Source organism: Peromyscus californicus, unplaced genomic scaffold, assembly GCF_007827085.1.
Source record: "Peromyscus californicus insignis strain IS unplaced genomic scaffold, ASM782708v3 Scaffold_14__1_contigs__length_90479793_seg_2, whole genome shotgun sequence".
Classification (NCBI taxonomy): Eukaryota; Metazoa; Chordata; class Mammalia; order Rodentia; family Cricetidae; genus Peromyscus; species Peromyscus californicus.
Genome location: NW_026294436.1, coordinates 39,972,684 through 39,999,488, shown reverse-complemented (window position 1 = coordinate 39,999,488; position 26,805 = coordinate 39,972,684). Strand labels below are relative to the sequence as shown.

Here is a 26,805-nt window from a genome sequence, read left to right as displayed (position 1 = left end):
CTGCCCCAGTTCTTCCATCCTGAGGTGAAGCGCCTCCTGCTCCTCCATCAGCAGGAAACCTTAAATAAGGTAGCCAGGGGCCCTTATACTTCATTTTCTCCTGTTTTCTCCACCCTCCCTCAGCCTTAGCAGGCTACTCTAATGCCACCTGCAGTTTCTCCTGGGTGGACAGGGCAAGGAAGCTGCACAAAAGGAAAAAAAAAAAAGACCCGTTTCCTCTGGGACTCCAGCGGTTCCGAGTTTTCCTTGGGAAAACATAAGGCCTTGAAGGCATGGGTCAGGACTCACATGGTGCCAAAGTCAGGAGCGTTCACTCCCGTCCCTGGTCTTGGCTCTTGGAATAGTGGCCCACTAGATTGTAAAGGCTAAGGAAACTTATGTTAATATAATGACCTGTGCCTGCAGGATTGGATGGCAGATGAGCCAGGTGAAAAATTCTTTCACCTTCACTGACTCCTGCCAGTCTGAGCAACGCAAACCCTGTCTTGAGCTTGGTGTAGAAGTTCAGAAAAGCTCCCCCAATCCTCACACCTTCAGCTCAGTTTAAAAAAAGAAATGTCTTAATGGAAACATGGGCCTACATGAGTGGCAGGCTTTGGAGTAGTGCAGGTGTGTCTGGCCCTTCATCTACTGTCACTGGAGGTGGTGTGCCAGGGCTGTGTCCGTATGTCTTCCTTCACTCTGAGGATATGGCCAAAGAGGAGGCCTGGGGTAGAGATGTATAGGAGTGTTTATAGAGCAGGGGAGTCTGCAGAGTCTTCCTCTGACTGGAATGGTTTGTCTGAGCTACAGCAGACTCAGAAAAGCACCTGTGAGTGGAAGGCAGAAGGGCAAGGGCAGAACTGACCAGTTCATCTTTCCTGGACTTCTCATGATCAGAGAGCCTCTGGCTGCTGGTCTGAGATTGTTCCCCTCCCATAATCCCCACTAGGACCTGCTCTCCAAGGATGGCTCCCCTGAAACAGAGAATCTACCTAGAGTCCATGGACTAGTTGCTGGCTGGGGCTGGGAGTTGTGAGGAGGGGGCCAGGGGGCAGCATAGTCACACAGAGGTGACAACATACTGAAGCCTCATGTTCAGATGGGTTCCTTTTCCTCAGTGCAGCTGGAGCTGCTGTTACAAAGAGGTGTAAAATGCAGGTTTAGGAGAACCAAAGGTAATTAGCTAGTTCACAGCCTTTCTTAGAGTTCACACAGAACTCTGAGCACCCCTCCCATTTCATTTAAATATGTCAGCGAAGGTGAGATCATCAGGTGCAAACATCATGTGGTGTCGGAGCAGGATGTTGAGATATGCCCCCCATTTCATGCCAGGAGAAGGGGTTTTAATGGGGCTCAGGGGAGTGTCTGTGTGATATTTTGGAGAGTATGTGGGGTCAGAATTCCCAATGCCCTCCTCCCTGCCACTCCAGTGTTGGCTTCTGGAAGGCTTAGCCTTCTGACTGCCAGCAGGATGTCTGTGGTGGTGCCACACAGAGTACCCAGTCATGAGCCTGCTCAAGAAGGCTCAGAGTAGGGCAGGACCCAGCTGTCCTAGGTAACTAGGGAAGGGCTGCTGAAGAGGCCTTTGTTTCCTCTGTAGTACCTCTTGGTTTTTCTGTCGAGCCCTAATTTTTCCCGTGGAAAGACACAGGCAGCTTTCACCTTATTGCGGTCACCCCTTGCCACCCTGGAATTACCTGGATTCTTTCTCCTGGCAGCCACACGAAGCTGGCACACTCGGCTAGTCCGCCGAGCATTCTGGGAAGGAGGAGACAATGGACTTCTTTTCTACCTTGGAACTTCCTTGAAGCAGGACTGGTGCAGGTCATCCCACCTGTCCCCCGGGGAGCCATCTCTCCTACCTTTCTCAGCTTTTCCAGCAGCCTTCTAAAGCATAGCTTTGCTCGAGTGATGCCTCTGGTTGGAGATGTATCTGGGACACTCTGTTGCTCTGGCGGGCGGGGGGCGGGGTTGAGGGGAGGTGGGTAGGACTTAGGATACATAAAGAAGTGAGATAGATTCATAGGGACACACTCTCTGGCTTGCTGTGACCAGCGACCAGTGTCCCAGATGAAGATTCAGACTGGCTGCTTCTAAGTTCAGTCCTGGTCATGGTGCCTGTGCGGTGGTTTAGACATGGCCGCACCTTTGAAAAAGCAAAAGGGAGTGGGTCTAGACAATTCAGCCTAGAAGAGCTGGGGTGTGTCCAAAGAGTGATTGACAGAGAAATCAGAGTGGGATGGAAGTAGGCTTGGAGGAGACGGCAGTTCCAGGAGGAAATGACAGTCTGGGATGTTTGCAGAACTGACGTGAAGATATATGAAGAAAGGGAACTACAAGTTTTGGCCGTCGGGGGCTCCAGTTCCTACAAGGGTCTGACAAGAGGCTGGAATGAGCTTAGCCTGGGACATTCAACAGAGTCCTATAGGTTGGCCTTGATGGCTCTCAAAATTATGTTCAACTTAGACTTTTTTTTATTGTTTCCTGTCATTTATTATACATTGACTACATGGGAAGTACCTTACTCCAGGTTAGACTGGAGATCAGGCACAAGTCTTGCCCCCTAAAGAACTGTATAATGGAAAACAGGTAAGAAAACAGACTATAAAGAGAGAAGATTTGGGGAAGGGTAGTCTATGAGAGCTTCCTGGAGGAGGTGGTTTGGGAGGAGTCAGCCTCACAGGGATGATGATGCAAAGTGTACACAAGAGCAATGAACTATGGGGAGCTTGGTCCCTTCAGGATGCTGGTTAGTTCAGGTGACTGGAGAGTGATGTGGGGCAGGCATGATAAAGGCTAGGAGACTAGCATCGGGATATTCCTGTTAGTTGGGAGAGCAGGACAGATTTAGACTGGGAAGCTCCAGGTCAGACTTCAAGTTTGGAAAGATGACGATGGGAATGGCCTGGAGCCCAGGATGTAGGAGGAGGAACAGAGAAGCAGAGCAAAGCCAAAGATATTCCTGTGAAAATCAAGAAGCACATTGGTTGTGGGGTTAGCGAAATGGAGAGGCCACCTTAGTTAGTTCAGGGCTAGCCTAGGGTATGTAGTGAGAGCTTGCATCCAAAAGATGGAGGAGACTAAAAAGAAGGTCCACCCTGTAGGGTACCTGTTGGCCAGAAGCCCTGCAGGATACTGTTGAAGACACCATGCAGTTGGATAGGCTCCATATATATGCAAGAAGACACAACCCAGGAGGCTTTTGCATCCAGGGAGGGTGGGCAGATCAAAGCCCTTAAAGGAGGGAGTGTGAGGTGAATGTGGGGAGGGACCACTTTGAAATCTTAGGAGATACTACCTTTCTTTGAGGGGGAGTGGAGGAAGAGGACTAGCCAGGAAAGAGGGACTCAGAAGGAAAGACAAGGACTTCAAAAATACCCCTGAGTATCCCTTATGGGAAAATGCTGGGGGCCAAAAGTATTTTGGACTTTATTTTTTTTTTATTTTTTATTTTTTTACAATTTTGGAATATCTGCGTATCTATTACATGATGCACACACACACACACACTTGCACATACATTTGTATATCAAGATCTTTTGGGGATGGAACCCAAGTCTTACGGCGCAATTAATTTATAGTCTATATACATCTTATGCACACAGTCTGAAGGAGATTTTATACAATATTTTTACTGTGCCTGCATTCTGATTGACACCTGTCACAAGAGGTGAGGTGTGGCCTTTTCTACTTGTAGTATCATGTCCATTCTCACAGAGTCTTTTGGATTCAGATGTTTGGGTTAGGGATGCTCAGCCTGTATTACAGTATGAATACCGACATGGACATCTTGGCTCTTGGGACCTGGAAGGCTATTGATGACTTCATAGAGTGGGGAGGGCAGAAGCCGGATGGCATCAGGTTGAGGATATGGAGGATGCAAGTGTGAACCCTAGCCAGGAGCTGGCCAGTGCAGAGAGGATGGTGAAGATGGATGCCTGGGGACACAGGGAAGGGCTGTGTTAATCCAGAGCACCAGGTTTAAGAAACAGAGGCTTGGTGCAGGCCGAGTGGCTGCTAGGAAAATCACATAGAGTTGCTTCCACATACCCCTGACTTGCAGAGGTTCAGGAGACACTGCAGATGACACTGATATTACTTTTTATTTACAATTATTGGAGACCAAGTTTCACTGTGCAGCCCAGGCTGGCCTTGAACTCATAGCAATTAGCAATCTTCCTACTTCAGCCCCCTGAGTGTTGGGATTACATGTGTGAGTGTTGTACATGAGTCACCTTGTCCCTCACAAAATTATAATTATTCTAATCATGGAAGAAAGTTGTTCATGTAATAAAACCTGGGAAACACAAATAAGCATAAAGCTAGAACAGTACTCCTTATCCACTGGGAATATGTTCAAGGACTTTAGTGGATACCTGGGACTGCCAAGCCAGGTGTTTACCTCTCTTCCATATATATGCATGTGGATGATAAAACTTTACAAGTGATGCACAGTAAGGGATGGACAGTGATAATTAACAGCAACATATAGCAAAACTCATGGGAATGTAAACCTCCCTCTCTCATAAAATATCTTGTTATGTTTTATCTTTTCACTTAAAGGAACAGATAAATGCTTCTCTTTCATGTACTCAGATTTCCAAATCACTACCTTTGTACTGTGGGGCCATTGTTAAGTATAGTACAACAGTCATTGTTAAGTATAGCACATTGTTAAGTATAACAGTCATTGTTAAGTATAGCACAACAGTCAATGTGATGCTGGAGACAGCTACCAAGGGACTACTGGGCAGGTACTACACACAGGGTGGATACGCTGGACAGAGGGATGTGCCATACTCTGATGGGGACACAGGGAGGTAGTTTGAGATTTCATTATCTAACTAGAAGGGCATTTAATTTAAAGCTTATAAATTGTTTATTTCTACAACTTTTCATTTAATATTTCCAAAATATAAGTAACTGAAACCATAGAAAGCATCTAGGAAAAAGGGCACTGTTGAACAGCTGATCAGCAACCTCACTGCCTAAAGATAATAACTGGTGCATTTCCTTCAAGTCCTTTTCCCTTCTGATTCATTTCATACTGTAGAATTTATATTGAAAGTAAAATATTTTTCCCTTAAGATCATACTTATTTTTTTCTACAAGGCTTTATGTATGGTTTTCCATGTTATTAAATGATCTATAGATACATTTTAAAGTGAAGATGATTAAAATTTTTATTTTATGTGTATGCATGTTTCGCCACTTGTATACCCCTGGGAGGCTTGAAGAGAGTCCTGAATTCCCTGGAACTGAAGTTATGGGTGGTTGCAAGCCACCATATGGGTACTAGGACCCGAACTTGGGTCCTCTGCAAGAACAGAAAGTGCTCTTAACTACTGAGCCATCTCTCTAGCCCTTAGCAATAACATTTTAAAAGCTATATAGTATTCCACTTAGTGGAAAACTGATGATATATGGTTCCTTTAAAAATTCAATGTACAATTTACCATGAGATTCAGCAGTTCCATTTTTGGGCTTACACCCAATGGAGTTAAAAGCAAGGATCAGCACAGATTTTTGCACATTCATAATAGCACCATGCACAACATCTAAAAGGTAAAAGCAAACCAATTGTGACTGAGGGACTGAAGAGAAAACATATATATTATTCAGTTTTACAAAGGAAGGCAGTCCTGGCACACACTCTAACACGGATGAACCTTGAAGATGTCATGCTGAGTGAAATAAAGGAGACAGAAGGACAAATGCTGTGTGATTTCACTTGCATCATGAACTTAACAGTAGTTGAGTTCAGGGGCAGAAAGTGGAAGATGGCTGCCGGGAGCTGGCAGGACAGGAGAGTGGCTGGCTTAGTGGGCACAGGGCCTCGGTTTGGGAAGATGAAAGAGTCCTGGGGATGGGTGGATATTATGGTTATACAATAACATGAATATTTTTGATGCCATAGAGCTACCTGAGAGTGCTCACAATTGTAAGTTTTATGTTCTATATATTTTACCACAATCAGAAACAAACTTAAGGACTGATTCTTTTTGAAGTCAGGTTTACTTGCATACAGTAAAATCTTTTTTTTTTTTTAGAAATATGACTCCATGCATTTTGACAGTAATGTGTAGTTGACTATGATGTATAGAATATTTCTGTACCCTTCGATCACCCTAAGCCCCTTTCTAGTTCATTTTCCCTATCACCAGTGCCTGAGAGGCTACTGAACCACTTTTCCTCCTAGACACACACAGCCTTTCCATTTAAATGAAGTCCGAGCACAGCCTTCAGACCGTGGTACAATGCTTCCAAGACAGGTCCACGCTTACCGCGCACATCAGTAGTTACTCCTTCTTTTATTGCTACCCGATGCTCAGTTCTATGGACAACCAAGTTGTGTTACAATTGATTGATTTACCAGTTGAGTGCTATTTGGATTGTGTGAAGTCTGGGCAGTTATAGGTAGAGATGTGACAGATAACTGTCCATTGCTGAGTACAATGGTCAGCATGTGTATAACTCCATAAAGAAGAGTCTGGCTGTTTGTCAAATGGCTGCGCTCTTTTGTATTTCCAGCAGAATGCCTGGTTTCCAGTGGTTCCCAGTTCTTCCATTCTTCACCATGCTCAGCATCGTCAGGCTTTGGATTGTTTGTGGGGCTTTTAGGTCCAGCCCTGTAATAGGCATAGACTCACCAGTGTTGTGGATGCAGCTTGCATTTCCCTAGTGATTTGAAATGCATCTTTCATGTGCTTCTTTGCTTTTTGTGTCTTTTCTGTATTGAAAAGACGTTTCACCTATGTTGGGCTATTTCTAATTAGGTTGTTTTCTTTGTTTGTAGGTGACTTTTAGATCATTTAAAGTTATAGATACTTGCATGTAAAGCACTCTGTGTAAACAACACTATATAAAAGCAATCTTACCTAAAACTTGCCTTTGTTTTGGAGTGTGTACACCAAATAATCTGAAACTATCAGGTCAAAGAGAGTAGACACTTTTCAACATCCTTCCTTAAGTGTGTATTGCTACATAGTTTGCAAAGTGATAGTACCAATTTATTAACCTTCTGGTGATTGCAATATGATGGGCATGTCAGTTACTATGTTATTTTAACTGGAATTTCTTTGGTTATGGCAATTTTAAAATATAATCACTAAGCAGTCTATTTTATTGTGAATTTCCTACACCTTGCCCTTTTAGATGTTAGATTGATACAGAAGATGGATGGAGAGATGGCTCAGTGGTCAAGAGCATTTGCTGCTCTTGGGAAAGACTTGGGTTCAGTTTCCAACACTCACATGGTGGCTCACAACTATCTGTTAACTCCAGTTCCCCCGGGCATCTGATGCCCTCTTGTGACCACTGTGGGGACCACACATGCACGTGGTACACTTACATACACAGTGCAAGCAAAACACTTATACACGTAAAATAAAAATAAATCGCTCTTTAAACAATTGTTTATGGCACCGACACTTACCATGGCTCTCTATCTACAGGGTCACCTGCAGAGTTTGTGAAGCTTAATATCATGGGCTCCAGTTATACCATTTTCATTTTCTCATAAAATACTAATTGGTCTCAGCCTGGTTTCCTTCATGCTCAGAGGCCAGGGCTAACTTGTATAGCTGGCAAGGTAAAAATAATTTCAGAGCAGGAGGGAGAAATCTTTGTCACTAGTTTAAAACTTGGACATTGGTGCCAAGCCTTCTGTGAGGGGCAGCAGTTTCTTTGTCTGGACTGCATGATTAATGAGTGTGCTGTATAGCTAGAGTCCTCTCTGAGAAAATGGCCACGCCACTTAGATGTGCACCCACGTAACCTGTGGATTCCTCTAACAGCTCAGCACTTTATTTATTCACAATGGCAATACAATTAAAGCTACTTAGGTTGTTTGCGCTTCCATGTCACTATCCAATAGATTTGGGTAACAAACAGTTCCTGTGTAGAGACACAGTTCTTTTTAATTATTAAAATGGCTGCTATTTTTATTATATTCCAAATAGGTGGTATGGGATGCGATATGACTCAGAACTACTTGAATGAATTTTGGCTTAATGACTCTAAAAAGTAAAAAGCATTTTGTTTTCTCTGACAAATGGCTCTAGTTCATTTGGGGTTTTTCAGACAGTTGGTATTTTATAGTAGCTTTATGGCCGCCTCGTCATCAAACCTGTAATTATGAGTTTGGCTTCTCAGCAAGTATGGGAAATTTTATCTAGTTTTTTTTCCCCCAAATACTTGTTATGCTGGAAGAAAAATGGCATGCGCCTGTCATGCAGATCAATCTCCCAGGTATTGTAAGCAGAACCAGGAATGCAGAACAACAGACGAAGGTATTTTCCTAAAATTTATGGATCTATGATTTGTTGGAAAGAGTCATTGATTTCAGAAGGTTTATAAATTCCAACAGATTCCTTAAGTCAAGTGTTTCCCAGATGGGGGAAGGGGGAAAAGCAGCATACCTCATAGCACTGTGAGAAGGGAGGCGTTTATTAGCATGTTTTCCCTCCACTTTTCAAGGGTTCCTTGGGTCAGCATGTGAAATGGAGATGGTTGTACCTGTCTGGGTGAAGGTCATCTGAACTCTGAAACTGCAAGATAGTCTTCACTTGGCCTTCATCATCCCCTGTGCCTGCATACAGAGGCAGAGTCCATAGTCCCTCCATGCAGTGATGATCTTCCTGAGGGGAAGGTGTGATGTTTTGAGAAGAGGACTCTGACATTCCTTGGGGTCATGAATGAATATAAGTCTTGTGACCCTTGGATATTGAAGAAGGAGCATTGTTTAAGCATCTTAGGGGTCTGGCCATTGCTAAGACAACATCGAGGCAAAAGCTTGCATAAACACTTGCATGTTCTGTTACTGGGTATTAGTTCTATGCCAGGGCATGGTTCTATGTGGTTTTTGTTGTTGTTGCCTTTTGCATCCCTGGCTCTTGTAGGTCTGGCTAAACTAGTTATACCAACCTTGACTTGGGTTTCTTCCCCAGGTGTTATGTGGACAGAAAAGATGGGCAGTTACTATGATGTCATTGTGATGGGAATCTACCTCGGGTTATTCTGAGGAGGAAGGGCATGTCTCAACAGAACTACCATGTTACAGAAAGACCAAGAAATAGGTGGGAGCCTGTGAACTACAAGCACAAGCTCACTTCCTGCAGAAATCCCTTTTGTCTTTATTTCTTCTTTCCTCTTTGGGATCAGCTGTGTTCTTTCACTGTAGCCAGCTTAGTTCTGTTATTGAGATCATGGCTGACTACAGCTCTGAGGCTTTTGTTTTATGAATTTAGCTGCTTCAGAAGTGATAGCTGAACTTTATTGCCCATTTCTAAATATCCTAGGGAAGGGACTGCTTGTCCCTCAACTACTGTGGCAGTAGAATGTTGCAGTCTGATGAAGACCTGCAGAGGAATGTAGAGAGAAGAGGAGATTCTGGCAATGGCAGCAGCAGGTAGCCACACTCATGGACTGTGTTGGGCTGCATATCTAATCCCTGGAGTCTTACTTTCAAGTTCCCTAGTACATTCTAGCAAAGCCAGTGTTGGGAACTTGGCTGCCACATGGATTATTAGCCAAGCTTTCATTCTTGGCTGGGTTCTACTCTGTGCCTGGTTAGTTCCAGGTCTGGAGGGGACCTTAGTGACAGGAGGTATGTGGGTGGAGGATCAGCAGAAGTCCCTTATCACCACTAGAAGAACGAACCAAAGAACATGTATTTATGTTAGCAAGTTCTTATGTTGTGGGCTTTCCCTTTGCACCCATTCTCCGGCATTGTCAGCTCTCTGAAGCACAGTTCTGGTCACCTCCATATGATGCTGCAATCACAGGGCACATAAGGCTCTGCAAAGAGGCAGCTCTGTGGCCATTCTAGAGAACATTTATCACATATGTGTGCCTTTGGGATATGCTTCTAGTTATGAGCCATTATCTTTTGTAGCTACCAAAAGCACCAAATTAGAATTTGGATGTGTGGATTTGAGTCTCAATTTAATGATTTACTATTACAGTAATATTGTTCTAAGCAGTTTCTCTCTCTGAGCCTTAATTCTCAAACTCAGGAATGGGGATAGCGGCACCTAGATGGGTGATGTCTGTAGGAACTGTAAAGCATGGAGACAACTTTCTTTTTATCTCTGTCATCCTCTCTGGGTCCTGGATGATGGTTAGAGTTTCACTTCTTCTTTTGGCATTTTCATTTTCTGTGTCTGAGTGAATACCTGTCCTCCCCCACAATAAAAAAAAAAAACCCAGAACCTAGGACCGTTGGTAGTTAAAATTTATGGCTAGGATTGTGCAAACAACCTCTCATTTCTGATTGGGCAGGCCTTGTGGGAAACATGCCCTTCACTACCTTTGGTTAGCTATTAGGCTTTTCTCATGCTCATGCGGCTCATCAGAGGTCTCCCTGTTCCGTGGTTCTCCCTCAAGGGTGGCTTTGCTTCCCAGTAGCCATTTGACAATATCTGGAGACATTTTGTCACAGCTGGTGGAAATGGGGCTGCTGGTAGGTAGTGGTGAGAGGTCAGGGATGCGGTTAAATGTTCTACAGTGCAAAGGCCAGATGTTCACTACCAGGAGGGACCTGACCCCAGATGTCAGCACAACTTTCCTCTATGACCTGTTTTGACTGTTAAGCTTTGTGTTGGTGGACAAGGAAAGGAAAAGGTCTATGTCATGACTTTTCTTTTTCATCAAAAGGTGTATTTTACCACCACCCACTAAGTTTCCTTTGAAATTTAATTTGGAAACTACATTTTTATTCCACAAGTGGTTTCCCCCTTTTGCTAAAGCCAGAGGCACTTGTTCCCTCCTGTAAATGGCATAGACTTTCCTTAATGAAAAGGGCAAATTGACCCTACCTGCATTCTATCCTCCTAAGAAATGTTAGACCTTAGCTGTCACTTGCTGTCTGTGGAACAGACAAAGAAATAAGGAAAAAACAAAAAACATAAAAGCGAAGAACACAAAAACAAAGCAGAGAGAGATACCAGTCTATGATGATGGCTTTTGTGTGTGTGTGTGTGTGTGTGTGTGTGTGTGTGTACGTACGTATGTCTCTACAATCTGTCATTCAGACTATCCATTTAACTGCTAGGACCTGAAGGAGGAAGTTTACTTCTGCAGTGCTGTGTCTCTAGTTCTTGGAACACAGCAGCAAAGCCTTTCAATGCAAACTACTTTTGTGATTGGGAGAAACATCAAGAAGGTTCATGGTTCTGTTGAATCAGCCACTCACATTGGTCCATCTGACCTTTTCAGAACAGTATCCTTAGAGAGAATGTTTGTGTGCATGAAAAAGAGAGCAGGGAGAGGGAGGGAGGGGAGGAAGGAGGGAGAGAAGTAGAGACAGACAGACTGAGACAATGAGTTAGTTGGCTGGTTGGTGCTACTGTGGGTAAGTCCCATTAGAGCACTGGCTGGGGTCCCCACAACATGAGGAGCTGTGTTAAAGGGTCACACAGCATTAGGAAGGCTGACAACCACTGCCCTAGAGGGTCAAGAAATGAACTTGATTGCAACCAGCATTAAGCACAAGAAAGGAAGTATTGAAGAGAAATATGCAAGTCTGCTATACACAGAGTAAATATTATTTTATGTGCTCTGTCCATAAATATTCATCCAGCCTCAATTATAAAATATGCTAATTATTAGCTGTGATCAAAATGGTCTGAAAAAAATCACTGATGTATATACTTTTAGTTTGTTCTATAACATAGGTCAATTGAAGTCTTGAAGACTATCTTTTTTGTAGACAAGTGGCCTGAGTTCTATCATCTTAACATTCTTAAACCAATGACTGCTTATAACAAGAAATAGTTTGTTAAGCTTGATCTAGGTTTACCTACAGTGAGTCTGGAGCCCGTTGCAATATACATGACCACAGGATAGCCCTCCTACCAGAGAAGAATTCATTGAGGACCAAATCCAAGGCTAACATCTGGCTATAGCAACTGAGTCTGGGGTTGAAGGGAAAGTGAGACACCTTCAATCAGGAAGATCCTTTTGAGCACACAGTGGCCTTGTGACTAGCTGATGGACCCATGCCACATTTAAGACTATCAGCCAAAGCTCTTGGAACACTGCCAGGCTCCATCCAAACCAACAAATCCCCTGAGGTCTTCCTTATGGGTGACATTTTTTCAGCTCTGCAGAATTGCCTGTCATTCTCCACTCTCCCTGACTCACCAGGACTTAGCCACACCACTCTGGTTTCAATGTCATAAACATGCTCATCTCCTGTCTTCCTTGCTCCTTCTGTGCATGCCTCTTCCTACATCAGAGGACCTCTTCCTTCCTCTTAACTCATGGGTTTAACTTGGCCCTTCCTACTCACTATAACCATCTCTTGCATTAAGGGTCATGAGGACAGCTCCCACCTCCATTTTGGCCCCCATGGGAAGGCCAGTGTGTGTGCTCAGTAGGCTTCAGGTGACTATAGCATGGGTCTTGGGCTTTGGGATAGACCTAACTCCAGTGGCATCAAGGGGCTGAGTCATAACCAGTGGGGAGGAAGAGGAGGCTGCTTACAGGGACTGGGACATAGGTAGTCAGATGGCTTTCTCATTCTCAACGTCTTTGTCTTCCCTCTAATATATGTTGGTCAACTTGATATTTTTTTTCTTTTGAATAGTCTCTATGTGAACAATTTAATGAATGAAACCTTCTTTCTTTATTCTTTATTTAAAGCAATAAAATTAAATAAATTCTCTAGAAATTGATTCCTAAATCAAATCACTCTTCCCATAATGCATTTAAAGGAAATGGAGAGCATAACGTTACATGTAATTCAATGGATTTTGGATGGATCATAATGATATACATGTGTGGTTAAAGTGCCCTTGGTTTGGATCTTTGATTATTGCCACAGGCACATAGACACATTCCCCATGCATGAGTCTAGCCATTCTGTCCCAGAGAGACTGTATTAATGTCTGTGGCCCTTAAGTTAGGCTTTTCTTGGGCCCCACTGTTCCTATTGCTAGAAAAAGGGCCTAGAGTGGATAGAAGCAGAAATGCAGCTCCTGCCATCAAGGAGCTGGCTCTGAATCGAGTTACAAGGACCCAAGTACTTATCCATTGGACTTTTTTTCTAAAACATGAGAACCATGCATGCCTGGATGTTCAATGTCACAATCAGACTTGTGTTTAAGATCTGGGAACTAAGTGGCTGAGTGTCCAGTGTTGCACAGCTGTCTGGATACTGAGCACATGTGAGCTGCAGAGGGTAGTGCCACTTGGACAGACTGTGACTCCAGTCTCAGAGCCAGGAGGGGCCTGAGAGGCCTGTCTTTGTGGTCACCTCATTTTATAGACAAGGAAACTGATAACGGTCTTTTCCCTTCCTTATCTACAATACGATTTTATCAGATGCTTTGCACGAGTCAGGCTGAAGTGGACATTGGCTTTTAAAATTATTATTTATTTCCTTACTTATATGGCTCTTCCCTCCCCGTGGGGAGTCTGCTTTGGGTGCATTCTTGCAGGAGTCTTGTTCACCTTGGAAATGGTAAAAGGTTGTCTTACTGTAGCTCAGTTGAGTTCACTGCGACATGCTGCTTAAGGAAAGAATCTGTTTCTTCATCTTCTTCAGCTTCTGGAGCTATCCTCCTGTTCTTTGTGACCTTCCTCCATCTTCAAAACTAGCAGCATGGGCAGCACCTTGCTTCTGTCCTTCTCTTGTTGTCTTGTCCCTAGACAAGTCTTCCTCTGCCATCTTCCTAGAAGTGCCTTTGCATTTATAGACTATTGTATAGTCCAGACCAGTCTCTCCATCTCAAGACCTTTAACCCCGAGTAAAGCTCTTCTTGTCATAGCAGATGACATTTATAGTTGCTTTGGATTAGGACCTGGCCATCCCTAGCATACAAAGATGCCTGCTTTCTGAATGTCTCAGACTAGTCTTCTGATACACGTTCAATTCTGTGACCCCTTGGTATGTTCTCACAATATGTTGTAGCTGTTTGGTGGGGATAGGATAATCTGAAGTGTTTTGCCTTTAAGACAGCTAAATTTTATTTCTGTTGCTTATGACCAAGAATCAGTGTGGTAAATGTGTACTATGTAAGAAATTTACAGGCATTAGCTTTTAAAATCCTTAACCTTCCTAACAAGGCTCTGCCCCCATTTTACAGGTAAGAACATTGTATCTCAGAGTGGCAGTTACATAAGTCTGAAGGCTCCTGGTGGAATTAGAACTGAAAAGCAGCTAGTATGTTTGGAGAGTATGTACTTCATTCCTTCCCCAAGGCACAAGTGGACCGTTCACAAGGATATGAGGTCAGAAGCAGCTTGTTTTGATAGGGAAGACAAGGCAAGGAAGAGGTGATCATGAGGGAGGCTGGAGAGCAAGAGGTGAATGCAAGACATGAACTTCAAGGGAAAGGCATGGTAGAAGTTGGTGCCCAGGTCTTGGAGGTACAGTGTCATGAGGAATGAAGGAACCAATGATTCCTTCTTGGGCCATAGTAAAGAGACCCATGCTCTACAGTTCATTTTGAAGGTGCACCATCAGTGGCCTCGGATCTCCCAGTGGCTCTGTCTTTCAGATTCCTATAAAAATAGGGGCCAAGCCTTTTAACACACAGGCCTTGAAGGAATTCCAGTTCAAACTACATACAGCACCACCTAGGTGTACCATCTAGATGTAGCAAATAGAAACGCAGGCTACTCAGTTGTGTCCGTTACTGTTCTCATTACTGTGACCCGGTATCTAACAAGAAATGACTTATGAGAAGGTTAATTTTGCCTTACAATTCCAGAAGGGATATAGGCCATCGTGTTGGGGAAGGCCCAGGGGTCGAAATGGAAAACAGATGGTCTCATTGCATCTCTTATTAGGAAACAGGCAGTGGAGAGTAAGCAGAGTAGGACAGTACAACCTCGAGCTCTGCTTCCAATAACCCTTCCTCTGATGATGCTCCACCTCCTAAAGTTTCTACACCTTCCCCAAACAGTGCCACCACCTGGCGACCAGGTGTTCAAACACTCGAGTCTGTAGGGGACATTTCACACTCACACACAGCACTGTTTAATTTGAAAGTCAGATTTTAGGTTAAAAAAAATGAATATCCCACACATTATTAAACTGCACTAAACTTATTTCATTGTACTAGAAACTATTTCTGTTCTTTATGTGAAACTCAAATTTCACTGAGCAACCTACATTTTATCTGACAATTCTAAACAGAAGCCCACTGCTGCGGGGTATTTTCAGACATGGAAGTGAACAGTAGATGTCTGTAAAAAGAGACTATTGACATGGATTGACATGGAGGCTAAGAAAATACCCTGAAGTCAAAAGAAATCAAACACTGATGATCTATGGGTGACTGATTTGGGAGAGATGGTTAAGTTCTGATTGTCGAGGGCATCACTTCCTCTCTTCCTCTGTGCCTCTACAGTGGCCATGACTAGGAAGATTTCTGTCGTAGCATCAGGATCAGATCCCTCACCACCTTCGTAGCTGCTGACAGTTGAAGGCAAAAGTATTAGAGGAGAGGCTGAGCTGTGACCACCAGCCCGAAGCAATGACTAAACTAGACTATGTATGCTACATGCTGTGGACATTCCTGCTCATTGCCCTCTACTATGGGGGAATAGTAGGAATTAAGTATACCTCTATATACAACTTTCCATCAGCTCTGTGCCTATGAGGGAAAAAGAAATGGAAAACAGAGCCACTTCTCTTGAAGTGTACATACAGAGAGCTCTCGGGACAGCAGAGAGCTTAGGCTCTTATTAACTCAGAATTGAACTTATCCTTGGTGGCCTTCCTCCGACTTTGTGATATGTGTGTGTCTTCAAGTTTATGTGTATAGATATTGCAGCAGACACTAGCTACCATTAAAGCAATCTTACAGTCATGGATAAAGGTACATACAGGACTCTGATGGTCCTGAAAGGGACCAGTGGTGACTCACTTGGTGGTTTGTGGTCTTGGGGTGAAAAGAATCAAATTAATTTACATGTTCAGAGACAGAACACGGTGACACTGGTATTTGGGGGTCACACAATGGAATGGTGTTGCTGAGCAGTTCTGGTGGATGTCACACAGCTCATGGCACAGGGGGACACAGGACTGACTTAAATGTCATAGGGGAGCTGACTTTTTTTTAACCCTTTAACTTTTTCAGAGCTGCCTTTCCTCACAGAAATGAAATGCAGACCACAGTCTTGTTAGGTGATTTTTAATGATTGAATGATATAACACTTGAAAATGCTAACGGATAGTAAACATTCTGTATTTGCCACCCCAGTGTCTCCTAAACATCTCTGCTATGAGCCCTCATGGTGTGTTGTAATTATTTCTTCTCTGTGACTGCTTCCACAGGACTGTGTGTCAAGGGCCGTTTCCTACCTCCCTTTCTGCCTGTCTTCCTGCATTAGACTCAAAAGACGTTTGCTGAGCTGTATATCACATCTCAACACTTAGGTTTTGCTGCGGGGGGGGGGGTAGCTTCTAGCCTTTGCATCTTCATCTCCTCTTCCCTCCCTCTCTCTCTCATTCCTACTGAGAACATCCTGTCATGGAGTTCCTTTCAGGTACAAAGTCTTAGGAGTATGTTACAAGAGCCTCATCGGACTCTCGATGTTGGATGATGTATTCCCAGTGCACTCCTAGATACTCAAACATACCTATGTTCAAGTAGCCTTCCAGCTTTGCTATTCTAATCTTCTCTGCAGGAAGTTCTAGAATACCTGTGACCCCTATCAGTTATTGATTTCTGCAAATTCGTTAATTTTTATCAGTGAAGAGTAGGTTCAAACCCTCCAGCTGCTGTTAAGTAACTTTCCGTTGTAAGATATGAGGATAGGTTTGAGGATGCAGGTGACTCTGACGTTGACTCTGCTGGGGGTACAGATGACTATTAGATGTCTCAGGCCTGGAGAGGGGTGGATGAGAATGTCAAACTCCTCCAGCATGGGGTGATGCATTGACAGAGAGGGGCACAGGGTTTAACGGGAACACAGAGTAGGGCTCTTTTCCTCAAAGAACTTCGCACCCTGTGAATCCCATTGCTTCTGATTTTAAGAGGTGGCCAGGGGAGCCAAATTACAGCCCTTGCCCTCAAGGACTTTGTGAACAATAGAAATTAAGAAGCAGTCAATGGCTATGTTTATTTTAAAAGCTCTGTTGCTAATCTTCCTGCACTGGAAGAAAAAAAAAAAAAACAACAAACTTCTAAGGAACAAAAAAGCTTGAGGACATGTGAGGTCCTGGTTGTTTGTTTGGAGTGTGAGATGGAGTCAGTCAAGAGAACCCTTGATGGTGGGAGGTGAACTTGTCTTATGGCTGGCTATGTGAGGCCCCTGTAAGAAATAACTCGTTCTTCCCTCCATGTTAGCTTTATTTACATACCTTTCCCATGTGAACTTGCCCGCCTGCTTCCCTGACACTTGCTTCTCCATTAGCTTCCGTTTCTGATTTTTCTCTTGGTCTACAGCTCCGCATTTTTACCGCTTCTCTCGGAGTCTCGTTCCCCTGTCTTCCTACCACATTTTTTTCTTTGTATGTTTGCGCCCTCTTTTAACATGGCCTTCTGCCTCTACTTCCATGTTCTAAAGCATACCTGTCATGTCCAGGTCTGGGGAGGAAATTTTCACTTCCAGCTGTGCTTTGTGTGATGTGAAAGCACATCTGAGTGTCTGGGTATCCTAGGAAACAGAGTTCTAGTTTCTGAGCAGAGCAGATTCCTCACACTGTCTTTGTGAGACACTGTGAAAGGAGAGTCTCGCACCTGGGCGGCAGAGGAGGTTCAGTGCTGGGTCCAGCCTTTGTGCAAGGGGGAGGCAGAACAATGGCCATGCTTTCCCTCAGTCTCTGTCTCTTTACCTGTCCTTGAAGTTTCTGTTTTCTCTTCTTTTCCCTTTTGTCTACTTCTACCGTATTTTTCAGTGCCCTTTTTTTTTGACATTTCTCTTTGTTCTTTTTCCTCTTTGAAGTTACACCATTCTTTCCTCCGCATCCTTCTTTGACTTTGTAAGCTAGAATCAGGAGTAGTGTCTGAGAGTCTGTTCCTCCCTGGCATTTCTTTTCAGAGGACGTTGTGGGAGTTGGGGTCAAGAAAGATGGAGAACACTTAGAAGGCTTGCCTATGACAAGTTTTTTTATGAGAGTAGGAGTATTTTATTTTTTTATTTTGAGATTATACGAGCACAAATTACATAATATTTTCATTTATGTATGGGTTTTTTTTTTTTTTTTTTTTTTTTTTTGTGTGTGTGTGTGTGTGTGTGTGTGTGCAAGCACAAGCTTTCATGGTGCTTGTGTGTGGAAGTCAGAGGACAACCCCCAGGTATTGGTCCTAAGGCATAGTCTACTCTTTGTTTGAGACAGGCTGGCGACCCTGGACTTTCAGGAACCCACCGATTTTCTGCCTCCCATCTCACAATCATTGGCCTGACAGGTGTGCCTTACCATGCCTGGCTTTTTGATGTGAGTTCTGGGGATTGGAAGTCAGGTTCTTGTACTTGCAATGCAAGTACATTACAGACTGAGCCATCTCCCCCACAGTCCAAAGTATAAAATCCGAAAGCTAAAAGAAATCTCCACCACTCATACCAATAACCTAAATCCAGCTTGGGCATTCTCTGTATGTCCTAATGTGAGCTGTGCAGCATCAAGTGCTTGAATACTGCTAATGGGAATGTTCTATCACACTGGGGAAGCCTGTGGGGTTGGTAGCTAATGCTGTGTTCACAGTCATCTCTGTGATTCTATTGTTCTGGATCAGCATTCTCAGGACCTGTTGATCTTGAATCTGCTTCCTAAAGGCCTTCCATATGGCTCTTTTTGTCTACATTTGAAATCTTTCAGAGAGGTTTCACAAAGAATAGTTAAATCAACCATTCTTGCTACTATGCAGTTTTCCAAATGAGTCATTCCCCAATGCTTCTGAATAGAGGGGCTAATCTTGGAGAAGTTATGAGGGATAAAAGTTATTATCCCACAAAACAAAGAGTAAGCTAGCAAATTTAAGTCAATACGATCGATCTTGTGTCAGAAGCAATGTCAATTTTGCACTTTATAGTTTCCAGTACACTTTTTTTTTTTTGAGATAGTATCTCACTGTGTAAACTAGTCTGGCCTTGAACTTAGAGTTCTCTTGGCTTGATTTTATAAGTGCAGTCATTACAGGCATGCATCACCATGCTCGGCCCAGAACACTTTTCATCTTCAACACAGTGTAATTTTGTATCTAAAACTAGGTCATTGTACTCCTCTATTTTAGAGATGAAAAAAAGTAATAAAGCACCTAGAGGTTGAGTGACTTGTATCAAGTGGATAGTCCTCTGGGCCAAGACTTAAACCTAATTCTTCTAATGCTTAGTCCTCTGCTGTTCCACTCACAAATATATGTGTGCCCTTATCCCCACCAAGTACCAGCATTGTCCTTGGGTTATATGCAATGCGTTGTCTCATTAATACTTGCTCTACACAATCTAAGAGTATTCTTGTGGATTTGCGTATGTGTGTTTCTGGGTCTGACTGTAGACGGCGGGAAAATGAAAACAATGAAACCCAGGCCAGGTCAAAGAATGGTTTTGGGGCAATTAGAAAACATATTAATAATGTATAATGACCACAGGCATAGCTCCCAGTCATAAAAATTGGTATTATTTATTTATTTGGTAACAATTCTGAGTGTCCAGGAGGAGAAGACTAAGTTACTTCTTCACTGAAGTTAATCCAGACAAGTTCTTTAAAGAGAACAGGAGATGGGACTATGGAACTTTGAAATCAAAGACATAAGGGCCTGGGAGCTTGAAAGGAAGGGGAGGAATTTTACAAGGGACAGAGGAAAGGGAGGGACCAGGTTTGGTTCAGGTGTGGGTCTTATGTTGGAGACCATGTGTTCTGCTCATGATTTGGGACTAGGACTCCAGTATACTGGTAACTTCTCCTTTTGCAAAGTGAAACCCAGATGGCTATATTTAATTCCACTCGACACCACTGGTGATTCACCCAGGCTCAGGTGCACCCACATACAGCTGGCACTAGCTTTGTGTACTTTCCAGGCAGAGCCTGCTACAGCCCAGCCTCCCCATGAAACAGGAGAGGACAGACAGGCTGTGGTAACCTTGACTCTTTTGTGTCTCCGCCACAGCATCCTGGCCACTGCGGGAACCCACTTCAACACCCATGTGGACCTGCGGACCCTCCGGGCTGTGCGTGTCCTGAGGCCTTTAAAGCTTGTGTCAGGAATACCTAGTGAGCATCTACTTTCTTCTTTCTGATTGGCTAGTATCCTCAGTTGGATCCAGGGTGTAAGTCAAAGTGAGACAAGAGTCTTCCTGGAAGGAAGCCCTGACATGCAGTAATTGGGCATAGCATTGTACTTATAAATTTAACATTTCCTCATATTTAAACATCAATGGAAGATTTTTTTAAAAAAGGAAAGTCAGGAAAACAACAGAATAGTAAATGAAGATCATTTCTTATTGTATCACTCTGAAATAAATGTTAATTTGATTTTTTTTATTCATTTTCCCTATGCATTTTAATATAATTGTAATTATTGTATTGTGTAGTTTTATCTGCTAAAATAAGTGCGTTAGTTTCCTAAGGTTAAAAATTCTTGCGGCCGGGCGGTGGTGGCGCACGCCTTTAATCCCAGCACTCGGGAGGCAGAGCCAGGCGGATCTCTGTGAGTTCGAGGCCAGCCTGGTCTACAAAGCGAGTTCCAGGAAAGGCGCAAAGCTACACAGAGAAACCCTGTCTCGAAAAACCAAAAAAAAAAAAAAAAAAAAAAAAAAAAATTCTTATATGTGTTGACAAAGGTTGTTTGCTGATCAGTGTTGTGCTCCTCCTCCGGTGGGCAGAGAGCTGGAGCCGAGAAAGGATAAGAGAGAGGCTCAATTTTGCCCCTGCTCTGGAGGCTTTGCACCCTAGAGGGGTTGCCCTAATTTTCCTTGAGCATGAAACATGGTCTAATGAATTTAATCTGCTTTCCGTAAGTTTACATGGAGGAAACAGAAGGAGGGTAATATGGAGACAACTGATCAGGATGTGGAGAGGAGAGAGGAATGGAAAAGAAGGTGTATAGGCGAAGACAGTCTTCAGTTTGACTTGTCTTGGTTGTTCTCTTTATGAATGGCACATGTCATCTCAGGATTAATGGCTCTTCTTCCATGGAAGACTTGACCTCCCAGGAGAGGATAGACGGACCACCTTGGCAGGAGGCAATGAAACTGTACTCTGCTTCCTTCCCTTTCCTCTCCCTAGGCCTGCAGATCGTGTTGAAGTCCATCATGAAGGCCATGGTGCCTCTGCTGCAGATTGGCCTTCTGCTCTTCTTTGCCATCCTCATGTTCGCCATCATTGGCTTGGAGTTCTACAGTGGCAAGTTACATCGAGCGTGCTTCACAAACAATTCAGGTAAGGTCACTATTTTCTGTCTGCTGTTTTCCCGATTCTTCTCCTCTTTGGTCACGAGCATAATTTCAGGGCATTTGGAGCCTTGCTGAAAAAGTACACTCTATTCCAACCCTAAAATTACAATCAGAAACTTCCTGGTCTCTGGCCTTTTGGTGTACAACCAGCTTAAAGGTCCGCTTGACAATTATGTTGCAAAACACGTAGTCTCCTTGTTTATAGTTGGATGGGTTCAAATAGGTGGTCTGAGCTTTTCTATCCATGGTATAGGGCTTTTAGGATATATACCCAAGCCATCAGTCTGAAAATGCTCTGGAGAACAGAATCTTTGATCCACAGACCGGTGGCACCCTGAAGACCAACATCAGATGGGGTCCCTGTAGATCTGCAAAGAGAGCTTTCTTCTGTGCTCCATCTCACATGTGTCCTGCCTCTCTGTGAAAGAACTGAGGGAACTCTGAGGTTGGCTTGTCAATTGTGCCTTGGAAATGGTGGGATCCACACAGCCCCATTTCTCATGTATTTGTGTTTCATTTGTTCTTCAAAAAGCTAAATAGTGTACTCTAGGAAGAAAGTCAGGGAGGGAGTTGGGGGGCATGAAGGACAAATTAAAGAATCCTAAGTACTGTGTTTTTATGAAAATAATCTCCAAATGATTTCTACTTTACCTTGAGTTTAAAACCAAAACTGTAGGCCTGAAAAGCAAAGGGTTAATAGACGATAGCAGCCATTGGTTTAAAGGACAAATTAAAGAATCCTAAGTACTGTGTTTTTATGAAAATAATCTCCAGATGATTTCTACTTTACCTTGAGTTTAAAACCAAAACTGTAGGCCTGAAAGGCAAAGGGTTAATAGACGACAGCAGCCATTGGTTTATAACTGTCCCCGAGAAACCCAGGGAAAACCAAGGTCCATCCTGATTCCTGGGGTTGGAAAATATTAAGATTGTGCCGTTCCCTCGGGGTCTTCTGTGTGACCCAGCCCTGTGAATTTCTGTGGTAGTGCAGACCAAAGTAGAACCTGGTTGGGATCTGAAGAAGACAAAGAGAGGCTCTGTTTTTTTGTTTTTTTTTTTTTTTCCCCGGAAGCCATTTTGAGTTGCACAAGGGTGTGAACTGAGGTGTCTAGAGAGGCCAGGTTGGGAGTGGGCCTGAGGCATGATGGTCAGGCTTCTGTCTACAGCTGGAGAATTGCTTGCCTGTGGCTTCCTAAGATCATTTCTAGCTCATGCTAAGCACCCTGTGATTTGTCTCCCACTCTCCAAATACATCTGCAGGTATTCTAGAGGGATTTGATCCTCCCCACCCATGTGGTGTGCAGGGCTGCCCGGCTGGTTACGAATGTAAGGACTGGATCGGCCCCAATGACGGGATCACCCAGTTTGACAACATCCTTTTTGCTGTGCTGACCGTCTTCCAGTGCATCACAATGGAAGGATGGACCACTGTGCTGTACAATGTGAGTGAGCTGGTGGAAGGGGGGGAGATAGGGCGGAATCCTGGTGCTGTTTGGTACCTCCGGAACAGAAAAAAACTGGGGGAAAGTTGAGGTTGTCCATAGTCAACTTTAGAACTTAGCAGAGGCTAGTGGGGGGTCATGTCCCCCTTTGGTTTGGCTTTAAGCTGAGTGGAAGTATGTGTCTTATTGCAACTGGTAGACTGCTTTCCGTCATTCTGCCAATGGGTGAATGAACAGGTTAAATCAGATACCTTGTTGTGAAGAGTTTTGGATGCTCATGGTGTAGTGGGGCATAGTGAGGTGTTCTAATAGGTGTAAGGCTCTCAGTTACTGTCCCCAAAGGGCTCACCATCAGTTTGGAAAGCTGTTATAGTGGTTTTCAACCCCAGTGGCCCATTAGAGTCAGCTGGGAGCTTTAAATATTATACTGTCTGGGCTTCACTCCAGGCCAATTAAATAGGAATGTCTAGGGGTAAAGGGCTGTCACTGACATTTTTTAAAGCTTCCTAGCTGATTTTAATATGCAGCCACTGTCAAGAACTACTGCATTACATGTCCAGAGAAAGCATGGTTAATTGTAAGACTCATTAGAATGCTCTGAAAATTCACATTCCTAGGCTCCTGTTCTGGAGATTCTGACTTTGGGTAGCTCTGTATAATTGTTGAGCTGTGCTTTTGATGGACCCCTCGGTTATTCACATGGTCAGACACATTGGGAAACTCTGAGTTGGTCTGTGAGACACAGCTGTCCAGCTGCCTCGGAGGGATGCCGGGAATTCCAGCAAGGAGACAGAGGTTAGACAAAGTGACCATGGTATCTCTTCTGCCTTTCAGAGTCTGATTTTAATAAGTTACCCAAGGCATGGTACAGAGTTCAAGTTCAATAATGAGCACTGGGGAGAGGTATATTTTTTTAAATGTTTGTGATATAAGTAGGAAGAGTGAGCAGAGCAACTTGGGAAGGTGCTTATGAAGGATGGTATCCTCTGTGGCTTTTCCTTCAGCCATTGTTGGTCAAGGCAGGTACATTTGGAGTGATGATCCAGCTCATGCACACTTCCTTCACTTGCCTTTATCTCAAGGTTCCCACTGTTCCCTTCTGTTCTTCTCTGAATATTTTTAATCTGATCCCACATGTATAAAACTTAGGTGGCCACAGTGTGACTTATATAGAAAACAGCCATTGGGAGGATAAGGGCAAGGAACAAAGATGGTATGAGGCCTATGCATGCAGGTACTTAGGAGTTGACGGACCAGTGTAGTCAGCCCCCTTGATCCTTAGGTTCCAATCTAGCTGTGCTACCAGCTAAGGGTGTAGAATTTTTCTAGAACATGTTAGATTATGTAGGCCTAGGATAGCAGTGCCCACACTGAACATCTCTAGACAATTTTGTCTTTGTCATTATCTCCTGAACTTTACAGTACAACCATCTACATAGCATTTGCATTGGTATTCGGCATTTTAAGTAACAGACAAATTGTTTAAAGCAAAGGGAAGTTGGATACAGTTATATGCAAATACTATGCTGTATATGGGACTCAAGAAACCTCAGATTTTGGTTTTCATGGGAGGTCCATACACCTATGTTCTACAGATACCAAGAAATGACTGAACTAATTTGAATCCATTCCCATGCAGGATGAGCAAGATACAACTGAGAAATTCAGCAAGAAAGAGTTACAGGCTGTTGTGCTGAAGTTGCAGAGGGTAGGCTAGAGGTCTCCAGAACCAGGAGATGCTCAGCAAGCTCTAGGGTGCTGTGACCCAGATGATACTCTGGGATTCTTAATAGCCGTGGGAGGCAACAGGGAGCAGGAGACGAGTATGGTGAGGACAGTCCCTTCTCATTGGAGATGTGAAGGTTGTCTTGAGGCAATGCCACTAAGATTAGCCAGGAACCTCAAGCCATTTATAGCACCGGCCCTGTTGTGGCTGGTGTCACTTGTGGGGCTTTGAAAGTGATGAACTTCAATTATATGTGTAGACTCACCTAAGTGATGTGATAAATGCATGGAAAGCCCAAAAGGAGAGGTGTTGCATTTGAGGATATAGGTGCGATCTGCCATTCCTCTGGCCGAGGATCAGGTGGTGCTGAGCCTTGCAGGAGTGAGACATGCAGGAGTGGGACAGAGGAGCCACTCATCACTCTTGCATTGATTCATTTGTTCATCCATTATTTATTTCTGCATTTGTTGACTGAGTAGCTATTCTGCATCAAGCACCGTGCTAAAACACTACGAAGATGGCAGTTGTCGTGGGGGAAGGGGCATGATCCCCGCTCTCATTATTCTCTCTTCAAGTTCCCATCTCTCCAGTTATCTGCCAGTTGTAGCAGTAGAGGCTACACGGAGCAACCGTGATCTTGGCTCTCCTCTGCAGTTTTGATCCATGAAAGAAGCAGGGAGGAAAAGAGGTCAATTGCAGATCCCCTGAAATCTTTCATCACAGCAGTTCCCAGGGCCACAGACTCCCACCTTCTCTGAAGTCCAACCTGTTAGTCATTGAACTGAAACCACCTGCTGGTGTTGATGGTTGGGTCCAGGCATAGTGGAACTGGTTGAACAATAGAGTTGGTGCCTCCAAAATAATCTTGGCTACCCACGGGCAGAGAGGACTCTGTGTACTCTGAAAAACATCACTTTCCCAAGCTCTGGAGCTAGGAGCAGGGCATGAAGCCAGGCATCACGGGCAGAAGTGGTAGTCATGCTGAGGTGGATAGCTATATCCTGATTCAGGAGAAGTAAAATGAAAATGGCATTCGGTTTCAGCGAGTGGAACAAAGACAAAGTCTGGATTCTCTGAAAGAACCGTCAAAACTGACCTCGTCTGGGCAAGGACCTGAGGTATGAAGCAAGACCACATCAGGGCTGTGTAGAGGAGATGGGCATAACTTGCTGACTTGGGCCTCCTGCTACAGGGGCAGGCTCCATAAGACCAACGCTTTGGACCAACTCTTTGGAAATAGGACTGGCTGAAGTAAAATCACATTACACAGACTTTCTATTTGTTGAGATTTAACTATTTGTCTTTGAGAGAAAAGGGGGTTGGGGCATGTGGATAAACTAACAGCAGAAATGGTGTAGACAAATGCACCTGCCAGTCATGTCTGTGTGTTTTCTCTCCCTGACAGCCCCATGGCCAGGGCCCCATGGGGACAAGCACCTAGAAATGGCAGAAAAATTTCATACTTGAGAACTGCTTTTTTAATCTTGGCACACCAATGAGGTTATTGGGGTTTCTCCCCGCAAGTGTGTGAGTGAGGAGTTACTTCTAAGAGCATGCGTGACTTGAGGCAGCTATGCCGCTGAGAACCCCACCCCAACACGGGTGTCAGTTCATGGAAACTGCATACCTCAAGCTCTCTGACCAACTTGCAGACACTGTGGCAGGCTGGACGGGGTCCTCTTTCTAGCGGTTGTTAATGGGTTTATAACTTCAGAGAGGAAACTTGTAGATCCTCTAAGTTTTGCTTATTTGTGAATGTTTTGATCCCTGACCTCCCTCAAGATTTTTTTTTTCATGTGATTTAAACTTAGACTTTGTGATGACAAAATGATACGCACACACATGCAATTTATACACCATGGAATTAACTATGAACAACGAATCAACTTACTGTCATAACTACAAGTATACATGTCTTGACATTTTATACAGGAACAACTATCTCCAGTAAAATGCAGACATTAAGATATTGACTTCCCTTCTGTATTGGTCAGGGTTCTCTAGAGGAACAGAACTAATGGAATGAATATATATGAAGGGGTTTTATTAGTGTGGCTAATGGCTGTCTACCAACAGATAATCCAAGAATCCAGTAGTTGTTCAGTCCACAAGACTGGATGTCTCAGCTGGTCTTCTGTATACTCTGGAATCCCAAAGAAGTAGGCTCTAATACCAGTGAAGGAATGGACTTGCTAGCAAGAGTGAGGGCAAGCAGGAAAAGAGCAAAAGCTTTCTTCTTCCTTGTCCTTTATAGACATTGCCACCAGAAGGTGTGGCTCAGGTTAAAGGTGAATCTTCCTACAT

General features: G+C 43.8%; 1 protein-coding gene across 7 annotated transcripts in view; it reads left to right on the top strand.

Annotated features, from left to right (window-relative positions):
• Positions 1–26,805, top strand: part of Cacna1e (calcium voltage-gated channel subunit alpha1 E) — a 473,485-nt gene that overhangs the window by 230,623 nt on the left and 216,057 nt on the right. For all 7 annotated transcript variants that reach the window (XM_052737226.1, XM_052737228.1, XM_052737227.1 and 4 more), the window contains exons 6-8: positions 20,049–20,152; positions 21,167–21,319; positions 22,594–22,775. In XM_052737226.1, coding sequence (XP_052593186.1) covers positions 20,049–20,152; positions 21,167–21,319; positions 22,594–22,775 — 439 coding nt within the window. The remainder of the gene's footprint in view (positions 1–20,048; positions 20,153–21,166; positions 21,320–22,593; positions 22,776–26,805) is intronic.